General features: G+C 47.7%; 7 protein-coding genes across 7 annotated transcripts; 3 read left to right on the top strand and 4 right to left on the bottom strand.

The window, feature by feature from the left end:
- Window positions 1–1,224: 1,224 nt before the first annotated feature.
- On the top strand, window positions 1,225–4,404 carry V8C40DRAFT_229573 (uncharacterized protein). The gene has a single exon (XM_083212503.1). The coding sequence runs from the start codon at window positions 1,402–1,404 to the stop codon at window positions 4,252–4,254; it is 2,853 nt and encodes a 950-aa protein (XP_083078938.1). The 5' UTR covers window positions 1,225–1,401; the 3' UTR covers window positions 4,255–4,404.
- A 646-nt stretch (window positions 4,405–5,050) lies between these two features.
- On the top strand, window positions 5,051–7,490 carry V8C40DRAFT_7165 (glycoside hydrolase family 71 protein). Its single transcript, XM_083223349.1, has 5 exons — window positions 5,051–5,519; window positions 5,578–5,765; window positions 5,823–5,995; window positions 6,073–6,641; window positions 6,719–7,490. Exons 1-5 carry the CDS (start codon window positions 5,294–5,296, stop codon window positions 7,378–7,380), a joined length of 1,818 nt encoding a protein of 605 aa, XP_083078937.1. The 5' UTR covers window positions 5,051–5,293; the 3' UTR covers window positions 7,381–7,490.
- A 1,591-nt stretch (window positions 7,491–9,081) lies between these two features.
- On the top strand, window positions 9,082–9,424 carry V8C40DRAFT_272026 (CFEM domain-containing protein; the record flags this gene model as incomplete). The annotated part of the gene is made up of 2 exons (XM_083220310.1): window positions 9,082–9,301; window positions 9,381–9,424. The coding sequence occupies 2 exons, from the start codon at window positions 9,082–9,084 to the stop codon at window positions 9,422–9,424; spliced, it is 264 nt and encodes an 87-aa protein (XP_083078936.1).
- Window positions 9,425–9,608: 184 nt separating this feature from the next.
- On the bottom strand, window positions 9,609–12,868 carry V8C40DRAFT_272025 (P-loop containing nucleoside triphosphate hydrolase protein; the record flags this gene model as incomplete). The annotated part of the gene is made up of 4 exons (XM_083220309.1): window positions 9,609–10,633; window positions 10,733–11,488; window positions 11,565–12,611; window positions 12,673–12,868. 4 exons carry the CDS (start codon window positions 12,866–12,868, stop codon window positions 9,609–9,611), a joined length of 3,024 nt encoding a protein of 1,007 aa, XP_083078935.1.
- A 1,518-nt stretch (window positions 12,869–14,386) lies between these two features.
- Window positions 14,387–16,945, bottom strand: V8C40DRAFT_279211 (uncharacterized protein; the record flags this gene model as incomplete). Its single annotated transcript, XM_083221184.1, has 3 exons — window positions 14,387–15,792; window positions 15,846–15,932; window positions 15,991–16,945. The coding sequence occupies 3 exons, from the start codon at window positions 16,943–16,945 to the stop codon at window positions 14,387–14,389; spliced, it is 2,448 nt and encodes an 815-aa protein (XP_083078934.1).
- Window positions 16,946–18,131: 1,186 nt separating this feature from the next.
- V8C40DRAFT_279208 (major facilitator superfamily domain-containing protein) lies at window positions 18,132–19,903 on the bottom strand. Its single transcript, XM_083221183.1, has 2 exons — window positions 19,013–19,903; window positions 18,132–18,874 (listed from the first exon to the last, which is right to left on the bottom strand). The coding sequence occupies exons 1-2, from the start codon at window positions 19,889–19,891 to the stop codon at window positions 18,170–18,172; spliced, it is 1,584 nt and encodes a 527-aa protein (XP_083078933.1). The 5' UTR covers window positions 19,892–19,903; the 3' UTR covers window positions 18,132–18,169.
- Window positions 19,904–19,983: 80 nt separating this feature from the next.
- Window positions 19,984–21,113, bottom strand: V8C40DRAFT_229568 (DUF4267 domain-containing protein). The gene has a single exon (XM_083212502.1). The coding sequence runs from the start codon at window positions 20,880–20,882 to the stop codon at window positions 20,490–20,492; it is 393 nt and encodes a 130-aa protein (XP_083078932.1). The 5' UTR covers window positions 20,883–21,113; the 3' UTR covers window positions 19,984–20,489.
- Window positions 21,114–21,386: the final 273 nt, after the last annotated feature.

The following is a 21,386-nucleotide window of genomic DNA, read 5'->3' as shown; positions in this document are numbered from 1 at the left end:
TCCCTTCCTTGTTAACGTTGTAATCGTATGGTTCGCGCTCTTCTTCTCCCTACCCCTGTCATTCTTTGAGGCTCTTACAGGTGGGTCGGCCACAGCAACATTGAAGACCCCGCATGTTGATAACAAGCAGGCATCAGGATCTCAATGAGGAGGACATGGAACGAGCATTTATGTAGGACTTCGATGCTATGCCAATGAAACCGTGCTTGCATGACACTAGATAATGTTTACTTTTCAACGTGGATTTTGCATGTGAGCATCTCGCAGCGATTGGCTTCTCAAGTGCCGTGGAGATCCAGTCTAGGCACGAGTGTGGGGATGGTGTGGCTGTGTGTCTAAGCCATCAACATGATTTGTTGACAAGGCACACCAGCATCAAGAGGGAAACCTCCCAAAGAGCCTCACGCACGGACGTTGAAGCCTAATTGTTGATGCTAGGATAGGGGGAGGGATCCCGTCAAACCCTGTTCCTGGAGTCTCGCACGATTGATCCGGTACAGTACGGTGAGTTCTTAGCGTTCTTGATGGTGTGTGTGTTGCCTTATGCTGCCTTTTCAGTACCGACATGAGATGGAGCCACCATGAATATGGCCATCATGAGTGCATGGTATTGATGTAAGGTATATCATTCTCCTCAATTGGTTTAGAATGAGGGATTATCTCTGCAATTGAACCGTGAATTTGAGCCCGGGTTGCCTCCTCTAAGTGGCTGTGAAAGTATTATTAGACGATCTCTCTTTTCAGCTTCTCTCCAGACACTCCATATACGTGATAGAGAGATACATGGAGGACGATCCAAGCACGTTCAAGGGAACACCAATCTGAATAACTTCCGTAGAGCTCTTGTGGGGTTAGAGATGGATACCAGATCGGCAAGAACTGGCGAAATCCCGAGGCCACCCTCACGAACCTGTTCAATCATATGCAAGCTCCCATTATAGCTGGGGTTTAATAATCCTTGTCCTGTGTCCTACGGTGTGAAGTAACAGCTTATCAAGCTGATAACTCAAAGAACGAGTCGTTTTTCATCTGTAGGAAACAGACCTAAAATATTAGTCGATGGTTGCCTGGCAATCGTTGCAAGACTCATGCAGGTCTATTGGCTGCGGATCCTCGTCCATGCTCACGGTGGCTGCGTCGCAGGTGCCTAGCGAGCTGCGGCGTGAGTCACGATCTCGATTACTACTACGAAGAGGCTCTTAATTTGCATTTTGATGAGTAGTACAGCAATTGTGTTGTCAAAGCTGGAAATATTAATATACCCATCATTCCTCTAAGAAGCCAATTCTTTTGCAGAACAAGCCTCATCACAACAACTCACTCAACATCATACCCAGCAGGCTTCACTTACACTTTGTCTTTGTTTTTTTCTTATTTCAAGCCAATTAAACACAATACAAAATGGCTCGCACAAAGCAGACCACCAGGAAGACAATTCCTCACCGCCGTGGCGGCCGCTTTGGCGGTAATGGCAATGGCAATGGCAACGGAACTGGTACTGGCGGCCGTTCAGTACGCCCCTACGGCCCCCATGATCTTGATTTGATTGCTATGCAAGAAGAAGCAGAGCGCCGAGAGCGAATCCTCGCAGATCGTCGCCGTGTTGCTGCCAAGTGGCGCCCCAAGGTCCCCGAGGTCCGCAAAGTAAACTTCGAAAATTTCAAGAATCGTTTCCAGGCTGAAGATGAGCCTGACTATGCCGTCGAAGTCCTTGTGGCTGGCCCCGGACTTCAGGGTCAGATCAGACGTGAGCGCGCGATGCGCCGCAGCGAAGAGACGGCTCGAGTGCGCAAGAGCTGGTATAGCCTCTACGACACACATCTTGACCGCAAGAAGAAGATCGACCCCCTCGACAAGGCGAAGCTTGTGAAGAGAAATGAACTTCTCTCGTCCGACACTGAGATTCAGCGAATTCGTGTGCAGTCACAGCCCATCCTGGGACATTTGACATCATTCCTCAACGATACAGAGTCCAGATCAACTCCCCGTACCTTCATGCGGCCATTCAAGGCCCTCGTATACTTCCAACCTAAGATGCGAGAGATTCTCTCCACACTGGAGGAGAAGTGGGCCGACTATGAAGAGCTCGAGGAGCAGGACTCTGATGCTGCCGATACTGCTGCTAGCGAGGAGCCCGAGGTTATCGTCGAGGTCATCAACAAGGATGACACTGATACCGAAGCCAAGACCGACGGCGAGGATGGTGAGGATGAGGACAAAGATGACACTGAGTCACTAGCTTCCGTCGACTCCAATGTCGATGAAGACTTTGACAGTGTTATGGATAGCCCCGAGGCTCTGAGGGACATGCGAGCCTACGTCAAGTTCATTGACGAGGAAATCATGCCCCTCTATGCGCGCTTCGAGGGCAGCACCGCCGAGAAGGTCAAGTTTGATGACCTGTGGTCACTCTTCCGTGTCGGTGACCTCATCCACATGCCGGCTGCTGTCGAAGCAGGTGGCCGATACCACGAAGTTTGGCGAATCTACAAGATTCAGGCCCCTCAGCCCGAGACTTCTTATCCTAAGAACGGCTGGGGCTTCTTCGATGAGTTCGATGATATTGATGATCAGACTAAGTTCAAGATCTCGGCTTATTACATCGACCACGATGGTACCACCTTTGGTGCTGTTAAGAACAAGTTCGAGATCGAAGCCTTCGCTGGCGAGCGTTCTATTGAATCGCTGCCGTGCTACCCCATGCGCTACCAGCCTGGGCATGAGGAGCTCATCGAGGGTCTGAAGGACCAGGGCCGTAGGTTCTTGCATCTCTTGGAAGACCGCCACCAGCAGTACAATGCCTGGACGCTTACCAGGAACCCTCCTTCTCACCGGACTGAGCCCGAGCAGGAGATTCTGGATAACGAGTACTACGAGAAGATGCGTCACCCAGAGTTTGTGGAGAGTGATGTCATTGTTGATTTGACCGAGGCCTACCAGAAGATGCCCAACTGGCGACCTGATTTCCATCAGCTGGCCGTCAGCAAGGCTACGCGTTGCGAGATTGCTGAGGATGAGATGCCGATCCAGAAATGGTTCGATGGTGGCCGCCAGAACAGGTCATATGTGCAGAAGGAGATCATCCAGAAGGCCGATGGTGTCGAGAGCCGCCAGCGCCGTGACAATCTCACTGTTGATACATTCCTGCGCAACCGCCTTAGAGGATCTCGCAACTTTGAGGCAAACGCCCAAGCTCTGAAGCTGCGCGATGAGGACTTGGTGCTGCTGCCTAAGCGTATGTTCGCTTATGCTCTGCGTGAGCGTCGCTTCATGCCTGTAGACTTGAACCTCCTCAAGCCTATTCGACGCGAGGCCGGTGTGTTTGAGAACCTGCGAATTCACAGCGATTACAAGGATGTGGTCCGCAGTCTTGTCATGTCTCATTTCCGAAAGAAGCAGCTTGAGAGACGATATGTCGATGCTTCAACGGAGGGACCTGGACAGGATCTGATTGCGGGCAAGGGTCGTGGCCTTGTGGTCCTCTTGCACGGTGTGCCTGGTGTGGGTAAGACTGCAACGGCTGAGGCTGTTGCCATGGAGAACAAGAAGCCGCTGTTCGTCATTACCTGCGGTGACCTCGGTCTGTCGCCTCACGAAGTTGAGTCCCGTCTGAAGAACGTCTTCCGCCTTGCACACTTGTGGGACTGCGTGCTGCTGCTTGACGAAGCCGATGTTTTCCTGTCTCAGCGATCCAAGCTGGATATGACCCGAAACGCTCTCGTGTCCGTGTTCCTCCGTGTGCTGGAGTACTACAACGGTCTCCTCTTCCTGACAACCAACCGTGTGGGAACCATCGACGAGGCCTTCAAGTCTCGTATCCACCTGTCTCTGTACTACCCGCCTCTGGACAAGACTCAGACAACTGAGATCTTCCGCCTCAACATTGCCAAGCTTAAGGTGATGGAGTCTGAGCGACAGAAGATGACGGGCGAGCCGCCACTTGCTATCAAGGATGACGAGATCATTGAGTTTGCCAACAAGCACTACGAGGATCTGGCGCGCTCCACGGGCTGCTGGAACGGTCGACAGATCAGGAACGCCTTCCAGATCGCATCGAGCTTGGCACTCCACAACTATGCCAAGGATGCAGATGCCGCTCGTGCAAAGGGCAAGCTGCCGCCCGCCGCGCCGGTATTGGATAGGGTTCTGTTTGACAAGGTGCAGATGTCGACACAGAGCTTTGACAAGCACATGAAGAAGGAGGAGGGCAAGTATGATGACGATCTGCCTCTGAAGGGCACCTTTCAGGAGTAAACGGCCTATTATGAAGGCACAGATGAATGTTTTGGTATGAGCTACGCACTCTTTTAGCATGTGCTTGATTTGGATTTGGATTTGGATCTCTGGTATATGAATTAGTCAGATAGGCGCAATGTCATAAGAATTTCGTTACAACATGAGGCAGATGAATAGTGCATTCTTGATACATTGAACTTTGAAGCTCTCCCAAATCTTTACCAAGGAAATCCCGGCAGCAAGACTGGCTGACGGCATGCAAAACCAGCCCTAGTTCGCTTAAGGCATTTCAATCCCCGTCGCTAGATCAGTGTGCTCGGCTGGGCGTTGATAGGGCCGCTTCTGCATAAACGCATGGTCTTAGAAGGCATGCTGTTACATCGTGTTTGGCTTGCAGGGGTAGCACTTCAGGAATCATGCTCTTCTATACTCCATCGAGAACATGTACGAATTTTTGCTGTCTCTCAACCAAAGTCAACTTTCTTACCTCAATACTATACTGCAGTTTACACAAACGTGAAAGCTAACCCTATATATCACACACAATGGGCAAAAAGTAAAGAATCGTAAGAGCAGAAGCCAGAACAAGGCACAACTCCGTGTTCAACCGGAACTAGAATCACGGGACATTTATTAGCATCGAACACGGGCCGATTCCCGCGTGGAGAAATGAGAATGCGGGGTGAAGCTGGCCGGGGTTCTTTGCACGTTTTCGTCAAATAGTTTCCAATGGAGACTGATACCAAGACTTTATCATCAGGGTAAGAATATGCAAAAGCGAGACTTTAGGCAGCTGCTTGTCGTTGTTGTTGTCGCTATGGCAAATGGAGGTTAACTCCCAAAGCGGACCTCGCTCTTCGCCTTTTTGCCAGAGATATTTTGCCGGAAGCTACGATATTCAGCTTTCAGCAAGCGAGAGAAAGTTGAAGATATGTATATAAATGCCTTGAATATCTGCGTGGGTAGTATAAATGCAACCGAAAACATCTGGTGACTCTTGTGAGCTCTATACTGTTGATTCCTCGGTTTCTCTAGCGTCTGCTGCATATTAACAACCATGAGGGCGTTAACTTCCCTCGTCGTTGTCGGAGTTCTTTCGTCACCGGTCCTGTCGGCCGCCTTGTCGCCTCTTCAACTCCGGGCTGTAGCCGGCCAAGGCTGGTCCTTGCAATCGGCGTCGTGCCCTTCCGATACACAGTCGTGCGGGAACGGGTCCTGCTGTCCCTCAACGTCACATTGTCAAGCTACCGGGAATGGCGAAGTGGAGGCTTGCTGTCCTACGAGTGAGTTAAAATGCTAAAGACTTATTACAGTGAGCTGATAATGGATCTTTGTGAGCAGCAAGCAATTGTAGAGGCAGCGTCGAAGGTGCCCCCAGTTGCGCGAGCCCAGCCTGGTCCCTATGGACAGGAAGTTTCGGAAACGGATTCTGTTGCGAAGTCGGTCTAACCGGAGCATTTCAGAATGGGGGATCTGTAGCCGGCATTTGTGGCACCACAGTTCCCTCTGGATACTCTACTGCTTCATTGGTAAGAGGTCTGAGTATTGTGACGGTTTCATGATATTAATCTATAAATATGATATAGGTCAGCAAAGGAACAGGCACTCCTGTCACATCGGTATCTTCAACAAAATCCACCACCTCGGTCTCTCAAACAACAAAATCTAGTACTTCAGTTTCTCAGACAACGATTAAATCCACTTCTACAAAGTCAACTGCATCAAGTGGACCAACAGGGAGTATAGTACCGAGAGCGGTGTAAGTGAAGATGCTCTTCCAATAGACCAGTTAAACTTATTTCTTTGATGCTAATACCGCGGTCCCGCATTCCACAGATTCGCACACTACATGGTTGGAACTATGACTCAAGCAGAAGCAGTTCAAGATGTTCAAGATGCAAAGGCAGTAGGCTTCGATGCTTTTGCACTAAATACACACGATATCACGTCTTCTTGGGCACTGGATGCTTTGGGATATCTATTCGACGCGGCAGATCAGAACGGCTTCAAGCTATTTATTTCGTTTGATATGAGCTGGCGTGCTATTACACCCTCGCAGATTCCGTCTTTTCTGCGCAACTATATTTCTCGTCCGTCGTATTACACCATCTCTGGTCGACCTTTTGTCAGCACCTACGATGGTGGCTACATTGCGAATTCCGACTGGGTCTCAGGATTTCAGCAACCTCTCACCTCCCAAGGCATCAACCCATACTTCGTTCCCAATTTTGGTGACTGGAGCGGATGGCCGAATAATTTCTTCTCGAATTATCCCGTCGTTGATGGCGCCTTTAGTTGGGAGTCGGCATGGCCCGCTCCGGGTACCACTATCTCCAATGTTTCCTCCAGCGATGATCAGAATCTTCTCCAACAGGCACAATCTGCGAAAAAAATATTCATGATGCGTGAGAGACTCCTTCTGTTCCTAAATTGACCGTTCTTCTTCTTCAGTGCAGCCGCTAATTTGCGACTTGTCCTATAGCTGTGTCTAGTTTCCAGTTCAAGTATCTTGGCTCAGGCCAAGACTGGTATCGCATTGGTGAAGTCAATCTACCGCAGCGATTTGAACAGGTACTAGCACTGAAGCCAGATCTTGCGGAACTAATCACATGGAACGACGCAGGAGAAGGCCACTATATCGGCAACTTCTTCCAGGAGCAGATTGCGGGTTCAACCATTGGTGACTATGCCAATGGCTTCGACCACACTGGATGGCAGCAACTTGTGACACCTTTCATCAAGGCATACAAATCTGGCGCAACCAGTGGCAGCCAAATTTTGCCACCTGGATCGACGCCCGTCGGTTCGTTGTGGTATCGCACGTTGCTCACGAGCGCCAGCTGTTCGCCATCTATTCAGAACTACCAGCAAGGCCAAGACACGATTAACTATGCTGTCTTATTGCCATCAAATGGGTACACAATCAAAGTGTATAGCAATAACAAGCAAATTGGCAGCTTTGCTGGTTCTACTGGCCTTAACTATGGTGCTGTTCCTGGGTTGAGTGTTGGGAGTGGACAATTTATACAGGTTGTGAACAGTGCCGGTTCTGTGGTTGCCTCGGCCACAGGCACAAAGCAAGTATCGGCTCAGAGCTCCAACGCCACTTGCAATTGGAACTACGAGGTGGTTGGCCTCTCGTAAAGTCTCAGAGCGAGGAAGTAGGATCTTTACAGATAATACGAAAAATGTGAAAAGTATTACGCTGGGCCTTTTCTATTCATCGTGACTGCTACGATACTCATTCTGTGGGTAACAAGCGTTGGTGATGGAGTTTCATGCATGCTTATGGCGAATGTAACTGTCACTATGCCGGCAGATCCATACCGTGCAGTCAGGGATTAAAATGTCCCGGAATTCCGGTTACATATGATCCCAGGAGGCTCGGTTAGAGACCTGCTGGAAATATGGTGGGCTTAAAAGCGTATTGTTACAGAAATATCGGGCCATCGACGTTACTGCCTTGGTTCATATAATATCTATAGAAAGATGTAGGTCACCATATTGGCAAGACTTCGACTGAGGAGTGTAGGGTTAGCCAGACTTTAATATTCAGTTGAGGTGCAGATGCATACTTAGTTTTGTCAAATTAACAAAATATATATGCCCAGTGTCGGGAAAGACGTCAAAAGAGTCTCTAAAAGTTCATTCCTGTACTATCATGAATGGACTTACACGTAATACGCTCTTGATACATTGAAGCTTCATCCTCGCATGCCTCGGTCGAGCGACGGGCCGTAGTGGACCGCCGCTCTAGGGATGATTCATTGCCTACTCCACAGAATGGCCCGTCAATTTTTCTCTTGGCCTTGCTGTACAGAATATAGATCAGAAGTGACCAATTTGGTAACTTCCATTTACCGTTTCATGGAGGGGACGTTACTAGTGCCTAATATGCTGATAGTTGAGGATCCCCGAAATCCCTGATACTGGCACCACGACTGCCGAGTCTCAGTTAACGTCAATGGCGTTGCTACTTATAAAACTATTTGGATTCGTCGTCCAAAGATAAGCTGTACCCTAAAACAACCTGGTACTAAGGCGATGAGCCTTTGCTAGGAACTTGGTATAACGTCCTTACTATACGAGGTCACTATTGATGATGTTGTATTAAAAGCATTATTTCATAACCAAAGTTGTGCGGTCATTGGGACTATGCGGTGTTTGGAAGATCGATCAATATTGCATGAGGAAATGCAAAACGTTCAGTCGTCTCGCTCCCTATTCAATGGGGTAAGCGCACCGATATGTATGCGGTCTGAAGTAAATGAAACATAATATAACAAAACCAGCTTTCTGGTGCTAGAGATTGGATATTCTTCAGATTGTAGTTTACTATTCATCACCGACGACCCGGTGACCAAGTGACTCATCTACCCAGGGTACGATTCACCGCAAGATTCAATGTCACGTAGATTACACATGGGTTGATTTGCTGACAGTAAGCAATTGCTTTGGAAAGGAAAAATGAAATGGAGTTTCCATGCCCTTGCTACGTCAATCATGATGTCCATCTGGGGTGCATGCAGGCACAGGATGTTAGGCGCGGCACTTCAGGATGAGGAAATAGATCTACATGTTGATGACATTTGTGGGATCAACTAATCGTTATCGTGGAAAATCCATACAAAATATGAAAGATAGAGAAGGAAACCTTGCACGATGAATGGGCCTGCTTCTGCCGGCTTCTACTCATTTACGGACTATATAAACAAGAGCTTTTCGTCGTTGAAGATGTTCTTCTTGCTTGGAATAATCCATCGCGCTACGCTTCTCATCTCCAACCGCCTCTTATCACAAGACACCAACATATCTTCTTACTTTCGAGCTTCTACAACCTTCAAAATGCAGTTCACTCTTGTTCTCGCTACCTTTGCTGCTGTCGTCTACGGCCAAACCATCAACGGCGTTCCTGCTTGTGCTATTCCTTGCATTGAATCTGCTATTAGCTCTCAGACCTCTTGCGCATCTACCGACTTTGCCTGCGCTTGCCCTAGCATAGACGCTGTTTCAGCGGCCGGCGCTTCTTGTGTTGTTGCTGCTTGTGGCCAAGATGTGGCTACGAGTGAGTTTACCAATTTCCACTCGGACGAAGTGGATAGAAGTACTTTAAAGGAGAAATATGCTGACATGTTATGTTATAGACCAAGCGTTCCCAGCTGTCCAGGCTTTCTGCGCCGCTCAGTAGACGCTTTATTTATTCTTGGCAATAGGATGATACGCTATGACCTGCAACTTCTGTACATGGATGATATAAGTAGATAGTTGAATGAATGAATTTCTGTGGGAGAATACGGCAAATTCCGAGAACCATCGAGCGCTGTAGTAAATAAATGAATGGGTAATACCTCAGCCCGAACCAATATATAACATCATGAGGAATAAGATTGTATCTGCGCATCAGTCACATAATGACTTCCGCCCTTGCACCTGTAGCCGCTTCCTTCTCTCACCCAGTCAAAACCTGCCTCGCATTGACCAATATGCTTCAGAGCTTCTTGTACAGATTTGGCCTTGTCCCACTGCTCATCATAAGCCACATGTGCTGTTTTTTCCATGTCTACTGAAACTCTCATGTCTGTGGCTGCGTGTACAGCTTGTGTGTTGAAAGTGGCCTCACACTTGGCCTCACACTTAGCCTCGGACTTGTTCTCTGACATGTGGAAACTGTTCGCCATATGAGCAGAGTCAGTTTGACGGAATAGGTCCATTATATTGTTAGGGTCGCTCATTTGCATGGCCGCCTTCTTCTCAAACATTTTCTGGAAGTAAACATTTGCTTGCGTGATTGAGAGACTGGGCCCTATGCTGCCTTGTCCTTGAGGGATCCAATTCGTCAGAGCATCCATGACCATCCACTGCGACAATGACTTCACATCGCTGGCGTTCTTCCAATATGTCAAATTTGACAGTATTTCGAACTGGTTTGTGAAAATGTGGTCAACTGCCTGATTGGAGGAGAAACAGTCGTTAATTCCATTTTCACTTAGTATTCTCCTGAGGAAAACCATGCATTCTTGGGCCGTGAGCTTTTGAAAGAATATTTCCTTAAAAAAGGAACTATCGAGCCCTTGTGCTTTCGCCATGAGTGATTCGATCTCCTCAGAAGGGCCCGCTAGAATGATGACGATTTTCCCACTGTACTTTTGAAGAAGGCGGACGAACTCATTGATCGCTTCGGTACCATATCCGCCTTGGTTAAGTTGATGGGCATGGTCGATAAATAACACTCCTCCTAGGCCCTTTTCAAACTGCGCTCTGGTCTTGGGAGCTGTATGGCCAACGTGCTCGCCAATAAAGTCTGACGCAGAGCACTCGACGAATGTCTTGGTGGCAATGAGCCCCAGGTCGTATAATAAAGTGCCCATGTATCGGGCGACTGTTGTCTTTCCAGTGCCTATAATTATGTATAGATTAAAATCTCCTCTTCTCATCTATCTACTAACTGCTGAACGAAATTATGGTTTGTATAAGGGAGGGTAGCCGTGTAACGCACCTGCCGGTCCTTTAAAGACGAATGAAGTTGGGACAAGAGAAGCAGCGCCAGCACCTCGTAGTTTAGTAATATTGAGTAATCGCTGGTACTCTTCTAATTGACTGATGATGGAATTTGATACCTGATTTTGTAGGGTGGCCCGGCAATTGGTTGCCGCATATTTGGCTCGGCCGTAGTCTGGATCGAAATCCTCTGGAGTTAGGATCATATCATGACCATAGTTAGACACATTTGTCTTTGACTGCCTTTGTAAGTGGTTCTCCATTGCTGAAGACAGAATATTATCCACTTCTCTTCCATTGCTAAAGCCTTGGCGCATTTGGGCTCGGTTCAAGACCTCCATCGCGGTCGCTAATCCTTCTTTCGTTGCCTGCAAGTTTCGAGTCGCTAATTTTTTATTCAAGATATCCCAAAGTTGCGCTGGGGTAAAATCTTCAAACCGAAATGGTTTGTCTGCGGCAAATCTCCCGGAGAGACCCGGATTGGCGTTGCGAAACATCTCTTTTAGTCTACCTTCATACCCAAGAAGAATTACACAGCGATCTTCTCCGGGTACACTTTGCACTTCAGCGACCAGTGTATCAAGCACAGAAGCCCTGTATGAATCACTATGCTTAGACGATTCTCCTGGATCTAACATATAAGCTTCGTCGATAATGAGGACTTTGCCGACCGTTGCAGCTAGGATAGACTTGGTGTTTGCTTCTGATTTTCCAACAGCCTCTCCGATAAAATCGGCGGGATTCTTGGTAACCACTGCCAAAATGTGTTAGCCATACCTGAGAGCCATTGAACAATAAAGAAGAGTAGCAGAGGTGATACGTATACCTACCCTCGCCATTACTAAGTAAGCCCAAGTCAACCAATATCTGGCCGTACAATTTGGCAACACTTGTTTTGCCTGTGCCTGGTGAGCCAACAAAGATCCTATTCAATGAAAAGACCAACGGTGCTAGTTCGGCCATTTCTCGTTTGTAGTTCACCACAAGCGCCTCAAACATATTGTTAATAGACTCTTTGACTTCCTTCAGTCCAGTAAGCTGATTAAGTTTGTTCCAAGCAAGGCTTGTACGTCTCACGTCCTCAGGATCTGGCCCAAGTATATCTTCTTTCGTAAATGTAAAAACATGGCCGTGTGCTAGATTCTTATACTTCGATAGTCGTTTAGCTTGTCGCTCCCATATTTTGAGTAAGACGTTTTCCACAGCACGGGCGTTGCCAAATCCTTTCTTCCCTCGGCTGCAGGCTAGTCGACGGATAGCTATCCGCATAAATCTTCCATAGAGTCCATCTTCAGCATTCATCTTGCTATTATATTTTTTCTGAATTCGATTGGCGAGGATATGCAGCAATTCTTGGTCGTTAAAGTCATGAAACTGGAAAGTATATGGTACTCGACTCTGCAGTCCTGGATTGTGTCCGAAGAAAGATTCAAGCTCCTCTTTGTATCCCGCAAATATAACAACCAGATTTCCAATGTTGTTCTCGATTTCCGTAAGGATAAGATCAAGAACTTGACGGCCGGAATTTGGTACGTGTGGAGCGGTGAGTTGGTATGCCTCATCGACAAACAAAACTCCTCCGTCCGATAGGCAGCCTGGCTCAAGTGAAGAGCTTTTGCGATTAAATGATGCTGGATCGTCGTCTTCATCGTCGTCATCGTCGTCGGAATGATTACCGCGCGGCACTGGCCGCTGGGGAGGTCTGCCGCCCAGCAAACTTTGAAGCGGGTTGGCACCAGGTGAGTCAAATAGTTCTTTGACTTCTTTCGGTCCCATACACACGAGTTGTGCTCCAGAGGTCTCTTTGTATGTTTTCGATTTGACGATGTGCATGCATCGCAGAAACTTCGCATATAGTCGAGCAACGGTAGTTTTTCCTTCCATCGTAGTGTCAACACCCTTTTCTGCTAGAAGTTGGAACAATAAGCAGAGACTTACCGGTTCCTGGATTTCCCTGGAAAACGGCATGCCAACGCTCGGCTCTGGGATTTGTTTGCTGGAGGTGGCAAATGCGAATACAGCTCTCGATGTTGTCAAACTGCTCTTTGACTTCTTTTAGTCCTACCAACCCCCTCACCTCTGAGAGTATCTTCTCCTTCGTGCCTTCGCGCCTTCTGCGATTTGGTCGAGACATTGAATCGTCGCTCTCGTCTTGATGCTGCTGGTCACCTGAGAGCGACGATGCTGGGAGGTGTCTTCTGAACCAGATGAGGCTGAAAGTGGTTGACTCGGGGGAAGCATTGAAAGTACACGTATCAAAGGTCATGCGAGCGAATACCAAGACAGTGCCAAAGTTTGTAAAGTTTGTACTTGCAGCCTATGTACATACATAAATCGGCGAGTAGGGACGAAGTGTCGGATACACGCGGTTAACAAATTGCATTCTGTGAGCGATGCTATGGCTTGCATGTGGCATATGAACAATCCCAAATCATGTTCAAGGCAGCTATGAGAGTTATCAAGTCGAGGGGCAACACCGTGTCAGCAGGCACACATTGATATGCACATCCATGGCACCCCTTTGTTACAATTTGGTAGCCCTCTCCCCCTTGGGCACGAATACATGTACCTAAGTCTGCAAACAAACTGACTCATGTGGCTGAAAGTCTCGGTGACGCAAACGCAAGCTAATTGAACAAATTCTTTGTCGAATACGAGTCAAATTGTCTAAGATATAGCCCCACGAGGCCAACATTGAACCATTCAGGCACCGCCAGCTTTTTGTGTAACGATGCACTGCAAGGCTGCCTGCTCTAGCTCTCACCGGTTTGAACGCGATTGACTGCCTATCCAATGCAGATGACAGAATCCTATGCCTCGACCCCTCATTTGGCTTTTCAGCGGATAGAAAATGTAAAATATCATTTGATACTATGATGTCTGACAAAAACCTAATGCTAATAATTGTGATAACGATGGCCGAGAGATTTAGAGCACATTTTTCGTCCGCATAAAAGGTTAATAAGAGGCTGCCTGTACGTTCGTTTATTTTACATTTTAATGGAGGGGTAGCTGCTTCGGCTACAGCCGAATATTAGTATAATCTCTCTGCGGGTGGACAGGATCGGAGAATTCATCACCTTATATAGATGCCAGGTGTATATCGGCTACTTGTACCTTGATTACACCACTCGTGCTTCATGGCTTTGCATTCTCAGCTACGAGGCACAGCATAAGCCAAATATGGTTAAACATCTAGATGAATACCTCTATGGGCTTCATTTTCCAAGGCAAAACTCAAGCCATCTCTCAACATACGTCGATATATTAAACTCTAACTCATGAAAAGAATCCATTATTAGAGGGAATGGTTTAGCGCCGGCCCCTTCCATGCTCGCCTTGCTTTGAGGTATGACGCTTTAGCCTCATAAGGAACAAATCTACGCTTGACAAGAGCCTCACACCATGCCTATCGTAGTAATTGGACCTGGGCGTTTGACGCCATTGCGTTTATTCACCTGCTGTCTGAGACCCATCTCAAGTAGACACAATACTGATCTCAGCATAATTGGATGCCCAGTGATGTATGATCTTGTTAAACTATAGCTGGTAGAAATGCAGCCCGCATTTGGTAGTAGATTTTTTTGGTTCTCATATCAATTACATGTTCAACTAGGTATATATAAGTCCCCAACACAACTGGAATACATATTCATGGGAATAACATGTCAATAATCTTCTGCTCCCGATTTTCCACAGCCCACTCCAAAATATTTTGACCGCGAGTATTAAGCGACTCAGTATCCGCTTTCTTATCAAGAAGTACTTGGATGACGTCGCATTTCCCAAGTTGTACTGCACACCAGAGCGGAGTAAGCCCTTCGCCATTAGTCTTCTCAATGTCAGCGCCTTGCTCCAAGAGTCTTCTCACAGCGGCGGCATCCCCTTTCTGAATCTGCGAGAATAATCCTCCACTGAGAATCTCGTTCTGTCGGCTTGGGCTTATACCTGAACGGTTCATGCTAGGATATCCTTGACCTGCATTGAGATTGGCACTATCCCGTTGCTGGGTTATATCATTATTCGTAGGTAACTCTGAGTACCTCGTCTGTCTCTGAGGTTCTGTGAATTGAGGACTGTTGGCCCTAACATCTGAGGCATATCCTGATATGTTCATTCGAGTGTTGTATTCCTGTTGGCGGGTCCCCTCGTAATAACCATCTCGTACCGAATTGTTTTGAGAATTTGGAGGCCACGATGGTGCCTTTGGGTAGTAATTCGGTTGTAATACCCTACGATCAACATCGTATGTGTTGCGTCCATAGTCCGGATATGGGGTTGTTTGGTAGGTTGAAGGTTGGTTGAAGCGGGGGTCACTGGGGTATGTCTGGCTCCTGATGAAACTTGGATTACCAAACTCGGCTTGGGAATGATAGATGGAGGGAGACACATTTCCGTAGTTGTATGTAGGCCAAGGTTGTGCTGTGACGTAGCTGCCTCTTCTTGAGCCATAGCCGTGAGGATCTGGCACATAAGCGTTGTCTCCGCTAGGAGTCCACGATTGGCTCCGCGGTGGTTGTGCTGCAATATAAGTGCTATTTCTTGAACCAGGCCTGTGAATATCTTGAACGTAGCCGTTGTTTGCACTGACAGTCCAAGCGGTATGTTGTGGTGACATAGGCGGTGTTTGTGGAAAAATGTTCCAGTCAGGGCCTTGCGACACAGCCTTTGGTGGCACAACATTCGGCGGTACAACATTTTGCGGCGTGCTTATGTCTCTTTGCGAGGTTCTGAGATTGTTCAGACTCTCAATTAAGGCATCCAGCGCGCTTTCAACTTGTCCTCCTTGGACAATCTTTGTTAGTAATGCCGGAGCTTCTTGGAGCAATGATTCTAGACGTGTTTGCGTAGGTACACTCCTGTCCGGGCTGGCTTCTCTTGACTTCGAACTAGAGCTAGGCTCTGTAGATATGGAATCCACATTTGTATCTGTTGACGAAACACCTGTATCCGTTGACGAAACGCTTGAATCTGTTGATGGAACCGTTCCAAGTGCTGGAGTCTTTTGGATCTCATCTTTCTTAGTATCTTCAGGCTCACTAGTAGGCGAACTTGCAGCTATGACATCGTTAATTGGAGCAAGGGTTGGGCCCAGTAGGGTATTGGCATACCTGGTATAGAGAGGGTATTTTGCTTGTCTCCCCACCATCCTGCGACCAAAGACCTTGCGCCTTGAAGAACACTCGGGGTAATTGACACTAGAAGAAGAGATGAGTTACATGTGTAATCCAACCAAAGATCTCCCTCATAACATACCTTGGACTCGCTGAAGTTTATCCACCTCACTCGCTGGGACTACCGCTAGGAATGCCTTTGCACATGCTGCTGCAACGGCTGCGGCATGATCTTGCCACTTATCATCCTTGTGGGAGTCGGCGTAGTCACAGATCCCTCGAATAACAATGCAAGGAAAGTCATTCATCAAGCCCGCAGCTTCCATCTCAACGCATAAGACATTCTTGTCAAACATCTGATACAGTTTATCTCGAAGAACTGCATCCTTAATCACTTGGTTGCCTGATGCAACGAGACCACAATGGATCACCATGTCATCTTCTCTTGTCTTCCTCTGAACCAACATCTTCTCATCGCATCGACTGCAGTCTTCTCCTTCCACATGGACATATGTGGAGTCGAACAAGACATCTTTGAGAGAATCCGACTTCAAAAAGCTTCTTGGGACGGTGGGCATACTTTTTAGACCATTCAGGTAGCCAAGCATCTTCGTCCTCGATGTGATTTGATCGGCCTCAAACTTTCCCAAAGCTGTGAGCAAAGCAGTTGGTGGAGGAGCCAGTGATCCAGTTCTCTTGAATTGTCCACCGTGTTCTGCTTTACCCATATCCCACTGGACGACACCCGGCTCTGTGCCACTTGGGCAGCTAATGACCACATCACCGAGCCGAGTCTTTTCTGGAATACCTCCACCAATTCCAACCATTAGGCCGACTCTAATGTTTGGGAAAGTAGATATCATTCGGGTTGCGACTGTTGCGGAGCTGTTATTGCCATACCTTCCCTTAGGTAGGCCAGCAATAACAACCTTGTGCTTCCCGATGCTTCCGAGAGTGTAGGCATTCTGATCGTTTGATGGGTTGACGAGGTCTTCATGCCTCTCGTCTAGCATGAACAATGCGGCTGCTTGCTCATTTGGTAATGCGCAGACCCAACCAATGGTGTAATCTTCATGGGTATATTGTGCTTGGCTCATCGTGGCTAACTTGGCGGAATAAAAAATGTGCCCTTGCGGTGTATTGAAACTTGAGTAGAAACCTATGCCTCTATAAATATTATGGATGAAAAGGCCATGTGGACCAATTTTCTACGCTCATAATGTCTTTGAGTCTCCATCTCGATTCCGCTTTCAAGCTAATATTAGGTACAACGTGGACTGAGCTGTAGACTGCAGGAAATAGATGGGGTTGACAGCAGTGTTGTTGATCCCGAGAATGTGGGTTGAAGTTACATCACCCGCGAGCCGCAGTGCAAGTCTCTAGCCGTTGCACAACGTCTCATGCGAACGTTATGCCCGGAGCCCAATTTTTGAACGACATTCTAGTTTCCCATCATGCAGAGGGGCTCGAGATGAATACGTGGACCAAGAAAATAATCTCCCGTCCGTCAGCCGCAATGTGTCTCATGAGATGTCAACGACCGCCCCATATCGGGCTCAGAGACGAATGACGTATTACAACAGTGTGCATGAGCCTATAAATGCTCATCCAATCGTTTTGAAATGACACGATTAAATGCATCATATCGGTGGTGCGCTGGACATCCTAAAACATCAAGCTTCCGCGTTTGTCGAATCGAGCCGTATCGATGACCGAGGAGGAGAGTCTGGGTCTCCATAATGGGCGTACATGCATACGAAAATCGCCCAATGAAAATATAATAGTATCACATGGAATCTTTGAAAGCCTATCATATATAGACCCTGTATTTACTGCTGCAAGGCTATTAATGACAAATGACGAAAGCCTGCGGGTAGAATTTGAAGATAGATCACCCTGTAAGCAAGTCGCTGGAGACTACTTCTTTTTTTCTCTCCAAGCGTTGCCATTCTACATAAGATTCAGCTGTCATCAAATCACATACGATCGGATGTAATGCTGAATTGGGACTCTATAACCCCGGGCGTAATCCTAGAGCCAATGCTGCCCAAAGGCGCCTAATACCATCAAATGCCGTTCTAATGAAAAGAGAGCGTGCATTTAACCTTTCAAGCAGCGAGGAACGCTAGCACCAGGTTCGTAAACCACCAGCAGCCAACCGCTGTCTCTATTGATTCGGCAGCAGTTCATTCAGGAGTTTAGCTGAGGTATCGCGCTGGTTACCTAAATTGGGAGTATTGGGCAGTACGCATTTCTTCATTATGCTATTATATAAATTCTATTCTCCACCATCTTCCAGTGTTCTCGTTTTTAATCCGTGGTCATACTCTTTCCCTTGCGTCTGGAACTAAAGTCTGACGCCCATCCCTTGCACTATCCTCCCCTGAGAGTCCATATTCTGTTGAGTGACTCTTACGAAGCTCAACATGCTTCTCAATAAAGGTGGCCAAAAATCCAAGGCCTGAGATAGCCGTAACAATCCACCACACGACTCTCAAAGCTTTCACATAGACGGCGATAACCTGGCTTCGGGTAGGGTCTGGCAATTCGGCTATACCGCCATTTTGTACAGCAGCAAATGCGTATGCACCTCCGTCTATAAGCAAGTTGCGTATTTCCTGGTTACTTATGGAAGCGGCATGTGCATTTATTTGGCCGTTGAAGGCAATCGATGCCATAGTAGCGCCCCAGACCAGCCCGAATGAACGCACAAATGAATAGGTGCCTGTAGCAACAGCCACGTCTGACTCGGGGAGCGCTGCCAGTGTTGATGGTAGCGTGGCTGTAAAGATAATTCCAGTACCACCTGAAGCAAGGACTTGGTAGCCAATCCACGCTGCTCGACTAGAAGATTCATCCAAAGTTGAGAACAATCCGACACCGATGGCGCTGAGGGCAAAGCCCAACCAATGTAGAGGTATATAAAGGCCGGTCTTGGACATGAAAAATCCGGCCATGCCGCCAAAAGGCATGATAGCCAGAGCAAAAGCTAGGAAATAAACTCCTGACATCAGTGGCGTGGCTCCCTTGACTCCTTGAAAGTAGACAGGCAAGAAATAGTTGATAGCCTGGAGTATAATTGCTCCCAGAAAAATGATAATGAACCCCCCGGATGATGTGCGGTGTTTAAACAGTCGAGGGGGCATGCTTGGTTCTCGACAAACTGGCGAGGCCTGGTGTACATGGAATGTGATCCAACCAAGGACTCCGAGAATAAGAGGTACAATGATCTTCCAAGAACTCCAAGGGTAACCACGAGTGCCACCCATAATTAGACCAAAGAATATGCTGACCATGGATGGCACAAAGATGATGTTACCAAGGAAGTCGACCCGGGAAAGCGCATGGCGCCACGACGGACTGCGCGTATACTTGACGTTGAGGATAAGGACAATGGCGAGCAATCCTATGGCTGCGGCCGGAAGATTAAGCCAAAATATCCATCTCCAATTCTTTAGTGCTAGGGCACCGCCGATGATGGGCCCAATAGTCGTGCCGATAGCTGCGGTTGAGAGGATGGCGCTCAGGTAGGGGCCACGGTTACGAGGGGGAACCATGTCGCATACAATGATATCCGAAAGCACATATAATCCGCCTGAACCAAGGCCTTGTATGGTTCGAGCTGCTATGAGCATCCCGGGATTTTGAGCGCCACCGGCAAGCCCACTACCAAGGCCGAAGAGGGCGATGGCGACAATCATGGGATTTCGACGCCCAAAGATGTCCGAGATCTGGCCAAAGAGCGGCTGTGGAACTGTAGAGGTGAAGAGAAACGAGTTGACGACCCAAACATATTCTTGGCTGCCGCCAATGTCGCGTGTGATTGTTGGCAGCGAAGTGGTGACGATGGTGGCATCAATGGCAGAGATGAATGATAGTAGACAAAGAACAATAAAGACACACCACAGTCTCCACGAGTGCTGAAATTCCACCGACTCATCAACCTGAATGTTTTCGCGATCCTTTTCTGTTGGCTGTGGTTGAACTTGTTGAGATTGTACATCTGTATCTGACGATATTGCAGCTGTTTCTGGGGCGCCCATTTTGACGGTATAATATTGTACAGATGGACAATTGCCAAATAGCTAATAGCTCATACAATTCTGACCTTTTTTTATGAGTAATAATAATTGTGGCGTGAACAGTTACAGTTTAGAATGCGGCCAGTTTTTTTTGCTCAACCTCCGGAAACATCTGCTCTCCTGACTCGCCCGAGTTTGCGCGTTGGCCACAGTCTGTTGCACCCTTCTTCATATATGGTAGACAAAATCGGTAACTATGCCTTGTATTCTCTCAAGCAACCTAGTCTGTACAATTTACGACCTGCCACGCGGTCCATGGAGTATGTTGGCGGGTGGTTTAACGAAATGAAACGTCTGATCCTCTTCATTATCAGAGACATTCCAACGGGCTCAGCCATACGTGCTAGTCCACATGGATGCCGATCTCTCATCCATGTCTCATATCACGGAGTCAGTGTCTATCTATAATAACATGTCGGCGAGACGAGCGAGCTAGTCGTGTGACGGCGCCCTTTGTATTCAACTAGCCCCCAATTCCACCCAGTAATTAAGCTACGTCAAGTGTCAGATAAACTTTGGACAGGGGCATCGGAAGCTTCACAGATACCCGTTTGCCACTCTAGAAGCCACTTTCTGTCAACCCAATCAATCCCCATCCCGCGATGACCATTCCCGAGACACAACGAAACACAGCCTTGCCTGGCATTCCTTCCTTCCAGCACACGTAACCATCCACGATGCCCAGGTAGGCACCCATAACAGCCATGACGGTATCCACAGCTGCAAGTTTCTCCTGTTGGTAGAAGATAAACATGAGCATGCCGAGAGCGGTGGTGCGTGCGCTGCAAAGCACCATGACAGGCTGTGCAGCAGGGGAGTCGGCAATGCTCTCGAGCAAACCAAACTCGAGCATGGCGTTTTTCGGCGACCAGAAAGGCCAGAGACCACCAAACGTCGTTGCAGATGCGACCAAGAGCGGCATAATGTGCCGTAACTCAAAGTGTTCGAACATTATGTGCGTATGATATTGTCGATCAGAATGGATGATGGGAATATTGTCCTACCCACGGCACTTGGATGGTAGAAATCCGCGGATGGAAGAGAGAAGAGGAGGATTGTGGCTGGAGAAAAAGCGTCGATAATTTAAAAAAGCAACTGAAGCCTGCACTGTCTCACAAAGGGCGGGCTGACATGTACAGTGAACACGCAAACGGCGCATGTGTTGTTGGCCCGTCAATGTAGGATCATCGCATCCTTTGGGCACTAAACACATGTTTCACTCAGCCAACAATTTTGTGTCACTTACTCCGCCTTCTGGTATGCGGCACCGAAAAACCATGTGATCAGTGAGTGTATCAGTGTTTCACAAATGCGACGTCTATAAAATTTGATTGGACTCTATTCTAGTCTGTAAAAAAACACTGAACACAATTGCAAATACTCGTACCATCTAGCCGTCAAATCCCTTGCCAATAGCCAATATGTATCCAGAAAAAGAAAGACACAAAGAAAAACA

This window comes from Trichoderma camerunense (genome assembly GCF_050948025.1).
Source record: "Trichoderma camerunense strain CBS 138272 chromosome Unknown V8C40scaffold_1, whole genome shotgun sequence".
In the NCBI taxonomy this organism is placed as follows: Eukaryota; Fungi; Ascomycota; class Sordariomycetes; order Hypocreales; family Hypocreaceae; genus Trichoderma; species Trichoderma camerunense.
Note: the sequence above shows the minus strand (reverse complement) of the source record. Positions and strands in the feature narration are given on the sequence as shown.